The 9,927-nt window shown below is 40.1% G+C and overlaps 1 protein-coding gene across 1 annotated transcript; it reads right to left on the bottom strand.

Annotated features, from left to right (window-relative positions):
• Positions 1-753: 753 nt before the first annotated feature.
• Positions 754-1,047, bottom strand: LOC101400047 (large ribosomal subunit protein eL37-like). The gene has a single exon (XM_087431758.1). It carries the CDS (start codon positions 1,045-1,047, stop codon positions 754-756), a length of 294 nt encoding a protein of 97 aa, XP_087287884.1.
• Between the last annotated feature and the right edge of the window lie 8,880 nt (positions 1,048-9,927).

Here is a 9,927-nt window from a genome sequence, read left to right as displayed (position 1 = left end):
TATATTTATGTTGTTTTTTATATTTACTGATGTAGTACCTTTATTTGCGCTCTTTATTTTTTCCTTTGGAATTGAGTTACTGTCTGGTATCATTTCATTTTAGCCTGAAAGATTCCCTTTAGCATTTCTTGTAGTGCAGGTCTGCTAGTGACAGATTCTCTCAGTTTTTGTTTACATGGGAAAATGTTAATTTCACTTTCATTTTTATTCTATTATTATACTGTATTACATTAATTGATTTTTGGATGTTAAGCCAACCTCATATTCTTGGGAAAAAGGCCACTTGATCATGGTGTATAATTCTTTCTATATGTTGCTGGATTTGGTTTGCTAATTTGTTGTTGAGAACATTTGCATGTGTATTCATACAAAGCTGTTGGTCTATAGTTTTCTTCTTTTGTGATGTCTTTGGTTTTGGTATCAGGGTAATACTGGCCTCATAAAATGAATTGGGAAGTGTTCCTTCCTCTTCTATTTTTGAGAAAAGTTCGTGAAAAATTGGTATTAATTCTTTAATGTTTGGTAGAATTCACCACTGAAGCCATGGGCTTTTCATTGTGGGTAGTTTTTAAAATTACTAATTCAATATCTTCACTTATTATTGGTCTGCTCAGATTGTCTATTTCTTCTTGAGTCAGTGTTGGTAGTCTGTGTCTTTCTAGGAGTTTATCCATTTCTTCTAGGTTATATATTTTCTTTTTTCTTTATTTTTTAAAACCAGAACATTTATTGTGTGACTATTCATCAAAATCCTTAAGATGAACTGGATGCTGCAACAGCTGCCCTCGTGGGTTTAGGAATTGTTCCTTCACAGAATCCATGCCTGAATCTGCAGTATACAATTTTTAGGTGCGTCATTCGACCAGTCCTAGTGGTATTTAGTCTTTTAGCCTTGGCACTCCAGTTATACTCTCTCTTCCTCTTGGCATGGTAGCCACATTTGCCACAGGTTGACTTCTGAAGGTAGTAGGCCTTAGAGCCACAGTGGCAGCACAGCATGTGCGTCTTATTACAATGCTTTCCAAATGGTGACGTTCCCTTCATCATCTTGCTTCTGTGGCTGACACCAAAGAGTAGGTTATATATTTTCTTGGCATACAAATGGTTATATTATTCCTTCATAATCCTTTTTTATTTCTGTTAGGTCAATAGTAATGTCCCCTCTTTCATTTCTAATTCTAGTAATTTGTGTCTTCTCTTTTTTTTTTTGTTTAGTCTAGCTATAGATTTGTCAGTTTTGTTGATCTTTTCAAAGAACCAGCTTGTGATTTATTTATTTTTTTCCCCCAAAGCCCCAGTAGATAGTTGTATGTCGTAGCTGCACATCCTTCTAGTTGCTGTATGTGGGACTCGGCCTCAGCATGGCCGGAGAAGCGGTGCGTCGGTGCGCACCTGGGATCCGAACCCGGGTTGCCAGCAGCGGAGCACACACACTTAACCACTAAGCCACAGGGCTGGCCCTCAAAGAACCAGCTTTTGGTTTAATTGATTTTCTCTATTCTTTTCTATTATCTATTTCATTAATTTCTGCTCTAATCTTATTTCCTTCCCTCTGCTTGCTTTTGGTTTAGTTTGTTCTTCTTTTAGTAGTGTCTTATGGATATTGATTTGAGATGTTTCTTCTTTTGTAATATATTTACAGTTATAAATTTCCACCTAAGCACTGATACAGCTGCATCCCATAAGTACTGATATGTTGTGTCTTAATTTTCATTCATCTGAAAGTATTTTCTGATTTCTCAGAAATGGTTGACAATATTTTCTTGAAGCACTTTGAATATGTTATCCCACTGCTCTATCTCCCTTGTTTCTGCTGAGAAGTCAGCTGTTAATCTTATTGGAGGAGCCTTGTAAGTAATGAATCGTTTTTCTCTCGATGCTTTGAAGATTTTCTCTTTGTCTTTGACTTTTAGCATTTTTACTGTAATGTGTCTGTTTATGAATGTCTTTATATTTATCCTACTTGGATTTTGTTGAGCTTCCTGGACATGTAGGTTATTGTTTTTCAATAAATTTGAGAAATGTTCAGCCATTATTTCTTGGAATATTTTTTTTCTGCTCCTTTCTCTCTCTCCCTTCCTTCTGGTAGACCCATTATACATATGTTGGTGTGCTTTATGGTGTCCTACATTTCTCTGAGGCTCTTTTCACTTATTTTCACTCTTTTACATCTCTGTTCTTTGGCCTATGTAATTTCTACTGATCTACCACAAATTTGCTTATTCTTTCTTCTGCCAGTTTAGATCTACTGTTGAGTCTCTCTGTTGAATTTTTATTTTTGTACTTTTTTTGTGTGTGTGTGTGAGGAAGATCAGCCCTGAGCTAACATCCATGCTAATCCTCCTCTTTTTTTTGCTGAGGAAGACCAGCTCTGAGCTAACATCTATTACCAATCTTCCTCCTTTTTTTCCCCCAAAGCCCCAGTAGATAGTTGTATGTCATAGTTGCACATCCTTCTAGCTGCTGTATGTGGGACGCGGCCTCAGCATGGCCGGACAAGCGGTGCATCGGTGCGCGCCCGGGATCCGAACCCAGGCTGCTAGTAGCGGAGCGCACACACTTAACCGATAAGCCATGGGGGCGGCCCCAAGGTTATTGTACTTTTTAACTCCAAAATTTCCATTTGGTTCTTTTTTTTTTTTTTTTTTAATTTTATTTATTTTATTTTTTGCCCCCAAAGCCCCAGTAGATAGTTGTATGTCATAGCTGCACACCCTTCTAGTTGCTGTATGTGGGACTCGGCCCCAGGATGGACAGAGAAGTGGTGCCTCAATGCGCACCCGGGATCCGAACCCGGGCTGCCAGCATCGCAGCGCGCGCACTTAACCACCAAGCCACAGGGCCGGTCCCCATTTGGTTCTTTTTAATAATTTTTTTCTCTTTATTGATGTTCTCTATTTGATGTGAAATCATCATCATACATTCCTTTACTCTTTATTCATGGTTTCCTTTAGTTCTATGAACATATTAATAATGGCTATTTGTAGTCTTTTTCTGATAAATCCAACATCTACTCACTCTCACAGGCAGTTTCAATTGGCTGCTTTTTTTCTTCTGATGTATCATTCATACATTGTTTCTTTGCATGCCTCATAACTTTTTGTTGGAAACTGGACATTTTAGATAATATACTGTAGAAACTCTGGGTACTTGATCCTCTACCCCCACCCTTTAGGTCTTGTTATTTGTTTATTGACTGGCTGGATTCTTTTAGTGAAGTCTATTTTCGCTCTCATGGAGTGTTAAAGACTCTGATGTTGCTCCTCAGGGAGGCGCAGCTTTGGGTTTCTTAGTTACTTTGCAATGAGAGTGGTTTTGGTAAGGACTCTCTTCATCTCTTTACCTGACTATACCATGCTGTTGAACTCTACTAACTGCAGCTGATTGCTCAGTTATTTTCAACAATTGCTCTGCAAACTAACCCAATCAAATGTGGCTCCTTTGAAGGAATAGTTTGTGAAGTCACTGTCTGGCATTTGTTCCAACCCTGGGAGGGCTCCTCCCAGCTGTCTTATTCCCTGTTCTCTTCTGCAAAATGCTAGCCTACAGTTTTGCCTTTTATCACAACCTCCATTGTTCTTGAGAGTGCCCTTAGGCTTGTACTTCTCCATACTCTGATGCAAATGAAGCCATTTCCTTTAGGAAGAGATTAGGAGCTAGCTGTTTTACTGCCTGTTTCTCCACCCAGGCAAAATCTTTGAGCCAGGTCTCTGGAGCCAGGAGTTGGGACAATGGAAAGCTTCTCTCTGAGTGACACTCTCCCTCTAAGAGCTGAGCAATCAATGGATGAGATTGGGGAAATAAGCTGAATTCCTCTTGACTTGCCTCTCCTGGAATGGAACCACTTCCTCACAAGCTGGGGCAAGGGTGTCCAGGGCCCCAGTATTCTTAGTGCACTGTGCCCAAGGTGGAACCTCCATTCCATGAATGGGGGCTGGATAGCAGAAGGGAGCCCCCACATCTCACCTGTACTCACCCAGGTCTTAGATTGAACAACACATAGCTAGGTGCAAGATGAGAAATGCTGACTGCTCCTCCTGGAAAGAAAACCCTCTGGCTGGGAGCTCGAGGGAGAACGAGCCCTGTATTCTTGGCTGCAGCAGCCTGGAGTGGAGTCTCTGCCTTGCTGAGTTGGGAGGGTGAGGGAGGTAGCAGTCTTGGTTAAAATACCTCAGACTCTCACTTTACTTACTGAATTTTCATTGATGTTGTTGAATAGGTGTTTCTTCATCTGTTGTGTGCCTTTATAACCATTTCCAGAAGCTTTAAATGGTTGTGTTTTTATAGTTTTCACCAGTTGCACTGCAGAGCAGGTCAGTGCAGCTTCTCAGGCTGTCATGCTGGAAGTCAATCCTTCACTCACCTCCTTCATTTTTTAAGGATATTTTGTTCATATAGAATTCTCGGTTGAGGCGCTGGCCTGGTGACATAGTGGTTAAGTTTGGCACACTCTGCTTCAGTGGCCCGGGGTTTGCAGGTTCAGATTCCGGGCACGGACCTACACCACTCATCAAGCCATGCTGTGGCAATGACCCACATACAAAATAGAGGAAAGATTGGCACAGATGTTAGCTCAGGGCCAATCTTCCTCACCAAAAAGAAAAAAGAAAGAATTCTTGGTTGACAATGTTTTTCTTTTCAGCACTTTGAGGCTGAAAGGCCACTGCTTCTGGCCTCCATAATTTCTGATGAGAAATCAGCTGTTAAGTTTATCCAGGATTACCTTGTACATGGTGAATTATTTCTCTCTTGCTGCTTTTAAGAGTCTCTTTTTGTATTTGTCTTTTGTCAGTTTGATTATGATGTGCCTAGATGTGGATCTTTTTGAATTTATCCTACTTGGACATTGTTCTCATACTTTCCTTTAGTTCTTTAGATGTGGTTTCCTTTAGTTCTTTGAACATATTTAAAATAGCTCCTTTTGGGGCTGGCCCAGTGGTGTAGTGGTTAAGTTTGCATGTTCCACTTTGGCAGCCCGTGGGTTTGGATCATGGTCATGGACCTACTCACTGCTCATCAAGCCATGCTGAGGTGGCATCCCACATAGAAGAACTAGAAGGACCTAAAACTAGGATATACAACTACATACTGGGGAGAAAAAAAAAGAAAAAGAGGAAGATTGGCAACAGATGTTAGCTCAGGACCACTCTTCCTCAAAAAATAAATAAATAAATAAATATAAAAAATAAAATAAAATAGCTGATTTAAAATCTTTGTCTAGGAAGCCCAATGTCTGGTTTCCTTAGGTACAGTTTCTATTTACTGCTTTGTCCCCCCTGTATATGGGCCATACTTTCTTGTTTCTTTGCATGCCTCATAATTTTTTGTTGAAAATGGGATATTGGAAATAATATAACATGGCAACTCTGGAGATCAGATCCCCTCTTTTCCAGGGTTTGTTGTTTTTGCTATTTGTTGTTGTTGTTGCTGTTTGTTTAGTGACTTTCATGAACGAATTCTGTTAAGTCTGTATTCTGTGTCATTTGTGGCCCCTGAAGTCTCTGATCAGTTAGGTTAGTGATCAACTAATGATTGCACAGAGATTTCCTAAAATGCCCGGAACCAGTAAATCTCCTAACCTTTGCTGAGAGGCTCTGTGTGCAGGTTGGGGCAGACCTTCAATGCTCATGCAGGTAGTTTGCAACGTCACCTTATCTTTCACTTCTTGTTTCCACAGCCCCAAGAGCAGCCAGAGGTGAGAGCTTAGAGCCTTTTCAGCTATTTCCTGGGCATGTGCACAGCCCTACACACATGTTTGGCCTTCTAGATCCCAAGAATATGGGGGCATCTCATTCCCAGTTTTTCCTTTTAAGTTTTTTTGAGGAAGATCAGCCCTGAGCTAACATCTGTTGACAATCTTCCTCTTTTTGCTGAGGAATATTGGCCCTGGGCTAACATCTGTGCCCATCTTCCTCTACTTTATATGGGACACCACCACAGCATGGCTTGACAAGCAGTGCATCCGTCCACACCCAGGATCCAAACCTGTGAACCCTGGGCCACCGAAGCGGAGCACATGAACTTAACCACTATGCCACCAGGCTGGCTCCTTCTTTTGAGTTTTTTTGGTCAGCCTCTTGTTTACCCCAACTGTTACTACTGCCTCAGGTAGCTGTGATGCTTAAAAATCACCACTGATTGTTTTCAACAAACGTCCCTGGGGAAAAGGCTGTTCACCCCATGTGAACTCTGAATCAGGTCAAATAAAGACAAGCCTTACAAGTCGGATTTTCCAGGCAGCTGCTGTCCAGTCAAATAATGACAATTATCTGGGAACTGAGCTTTGGAGGAACTCTATTCTAGTCTTTCCTCACAGAGGCTGCTAGGCTGGTTTCCACCATAATTTTATGTCTATTGGTTTTCAATGCTACCACAGCACTGGCAAGAGTAGAATCAGACTAAGGCAAGTTAAAATGCCACAAAACTCACTGTTCTTCTGAGATTCACTAGTTTTTCTTAAACACTACCTGGGTTGTTACAATCTTTTGGTTAATTTTCACAGTTTTAAAAACATTGATTTTGACTATTTCTCCAGTGTTCTCACTGCATTTATGAAGGAGAGGACTTTTGGAGGTCCTTACTTAGCCATTCCTGCTGATGTCTTAGCCATATAATATTTACAGTAGTCTTTATCTTTCATTTCTTGATAGATGACCACATAGGATGTTCTCAATTTTTTGTCATTATAAGCACAGCTCTATAAAAATTTTTTGTCTATGTAGCCAGGGGCACATGTGCTCACATTTCTCTGGGGTATATGTCTAGGAGTGGAATTGCCAGGCCATATGGTATGCGTATCTTTGGTAGACCATGCCAAACTCTTTTTCTAAGTGGTTATACCAATTTGTAGCAGGGAATGAGAGTTCCTCTTGATCCACATACCCACCAACAGTTGATATTGTGAGACTGAAAGTTTTGCCAATTGGTGAGTGAATAGTGGTATCTTACTGTGGTTTTAATATGCATTTTCCTAATTATTAATGACATTGTAAGCCTTTTCATCCTTATTGGCCATTTGAATAATTCTTTTGGAAGTTCCTGGTCAAATTCTTATGCTCATTTTTGTACTGTGTTGTCTGTCTTTTTCTTTTTCTTTCTTTTCTTTCTTTCTCTCTCTCTCTCTCCCTCCCTCCCTCCCTCTCTCTTTCTTTCTTTCTTTTCTTTTTTGCTGAGGAAGATTCACCCTGAGCTAACATCTCTTGCCACTCTTCCTCTATTTTGTATGTGGGTTGCTGCCCCAGCATGGCCATGAGTGGTGTAGGTCCACGCCTGGGAACCAAACCCGGGCCGCTGAAGTGGCGCATGCTGAACTTAACCACTATGCTACTGGGGCTGGCCCCTGTCTTTTTCTTATTAGTTTGTATTTTTGTACATATTTTGGGTATGAGTCCTCTGTTAGATGTGTTCCAATGATCTTCTCCCACTCTGTGGCTTTTCACTTAATGGCATGTTATTTTTAAATCTTTTATTTTTGGATCTATAGAAGAATTGAAAAAATAGGAGAGAGAGTACCTATCTGATCTCAGACTGTCAGTCTGCACAGCTGCATTTGCCCCTCTTATCCTTCACCCAACTTTTCCTTGTGTGAACACCTTACATAATAATAGAATGAGAGTGGGCATAATTTTTTTCAAATCCTGACAGTAAATACTTTTGGCTATTAGTAAATGGCTTTATGGGCCATACAGTCTCTGTTACAACTACACAACTACACAACTCTGCTTTTGTACTGTGAAAGCAGTCATAAACCATATGTAAATGAATGGGTGTGACTAGGTTCCAATAAAACTTCATTTACATGTGGTTGGCCCGTAGGTTGTAGTTTTCAGATTTCTGCTCTATAGGGAAGGAGCATGCCCTCCTCTTTCCCTTCCTCTCTTCCCACTAGCTGGATTGTAGACATTATGGAGGAAGCAGGAGCAGCCATCTTGGGTCATGAGATGGAAGTCATGTGTTAAGGATGTGAGAGTAATCATATTGAAGGAACCTGGGTTCCTGAGTTCCATAGGGTTTTTACATGAGAAATAAACATTCTTCTTGTTTAATCCATTGTTGTTTTAGTATTTTTGTAACAGCAGTTTATACTGTATACTACTATGCCTAGTGTGAGTTGGGTTTCTATCTCTTGCTACCAAAAGAGCTTTGACTAATATAGATAACAATAAGAATTTGGGGTCTAAAGAAAAGAATTGTTCTGAACATTTTTCTATGGGTAATTGATGGGCTCAGTATTTGACTTTGTTTCCTATGATATCTGGACAGTTTTATCTTTCCAAAATAGGGGAATAATGAAGATGCTTCACTGATCTGCTAATGCACAGAGTGGTATTTCTCAAAGTCACCTGACTGAATGGAATCACTTTTCTACACCTTTTCACTGAGCACCTGCCACACCCCACGCACTCTGGGGGTCATCATAGGGAAGGATGAATTAAACCTTGGTGTTCCTCTTTCCTATAAAGAAAGGCAGGTGCACAGACAACCTACAAGGGGATACAGAGCTAAGAGGGATTAAACATTTGTGTGTGTGTGTGTGTGTGTGTGTGTGTGTGTGAGAGAGATTCATGAATTGTTCTCAGATGATTTTAAATTTACTGACCAGAAGTAAGCAGAGGGAACAGTGAAGGGGTTTGGGACTTTTAGTTAAAAGGGCAAAAACATCACAATTTCTTGATGTATAGGCCACAAACACAAGTATGCAAGAAATGTAAATATATTTATTTGTGTAACACATCTTTATTTCTATTTCCAGTTCCATTCTTCTCTGGGTGATAGAAAGTTAATCTTGGTCAATTCGGGCTTTTTCTCTCCTTTTCCCAGGTTGCCCTAAGTCCTGGGATTGGGATGAAGGGCATTGCTTAGTGCCAGGTGAGGGAGCGCTTGGTACAGTACTCCCCCCTTATCCGAGGGGGATACATTCCAAGACCCCCAGTGGATGCCTGAAACCACAAATAGTACTGAACCCTTTATATACTGTTTTTTCCTATACATACATACCTATGATAAAGTTTAATTTATAAATTAGGCCCAGTAAGAGATTAGCAGCAGTAATGAATAATAAAATAGAATAATAACAATATACTGTAATAAATTGTCAGCATCACTACTCTTGTGGTTTGGGGCCATTATTAAGTAAAATAAGGGTTACTTAAACACAACCACTCCGATAATGAGACAGTCAATCTGATAACTGAGACTACTACCAAGTGACTAATGGGTGGGTAGCTTATACAGCATGGATACAATGGACAAAGGAATGAGTCACGTGTTAGGCAGGACGGAGCAGGATGGTGTGAGATTTCAACACGCTACTCAGAACGGCAGGTGATTTAAAACTTATGAATTGTTTATTTCTGGAATTTTCCATGTAATATTTTCAGACTGCAGTTGACTGTGGGTAACTGAAACCATGGAAAGCCAAACTGCAGATCTGCAGGGTACATGTTCCAAGACCCCCGGTGAATGCCTGAAACCTCAGGTAGTACGGAACCCTATATACACTATGTTTTTTCCTATACATATATACCTATGATAAAGTTTAATTTATAAATTAGGCACACAGAGATTAACAGCAATAACTAATACAGTCATGTGCTGCATAATGACATTCTGATCAATGACGAGCTGCATTTCTGATGGTGGTCCCATAAGATTAGTACCATATAGCCTAGGTATGTAGTAGGCTATACCATCTTGATTTGTGTAAGTACATACCATGATGTTTGTACAATGATGAAATCACTTAATGAAGCATTTCTTAGAATGTATCCCATCGTTAAGCGATGCATGACTGTAATAAAATAGAACACTTATAGCAATATACTATAATAAAAGTTATGTGAATGTGGTCTCTCAAAATATTGTACTGTACTCACCCTTTTTGTGATGATGTGAGATGATACAATGCCTATGTGCATGAGATGAGGT

This window comes from Ceratotherium simum, chromosome 5 (genome assembly GCF_057802395.1).
Source record: "Ceratotherium simum simum isolate JZ-2026a chromosome 5, ASM5780239v1, whole genome shotgun sequence".
NCBI classification, from domain to species: Eukaryota; Metazoa; Chordata; class Mammalia; order Perissodactyla; family Rhinocerotidae; genus Ceratotherium; species Ceratotherium simum.
Note: the sequence above shows the minus strand (reverse complement) of the source record. Positions and strands in the feature narration are given on the sequence as shown.

What these genes read in the sequence shown, in the direction of transcription:
- LOC101400047 (XM_087431758.1), bottom strand. Translation starts at nt 1,047, where the DNA reads ATGATGAAGGGAACGTCACCATTTGGAAAGCATTGTAATAAGACGCAC.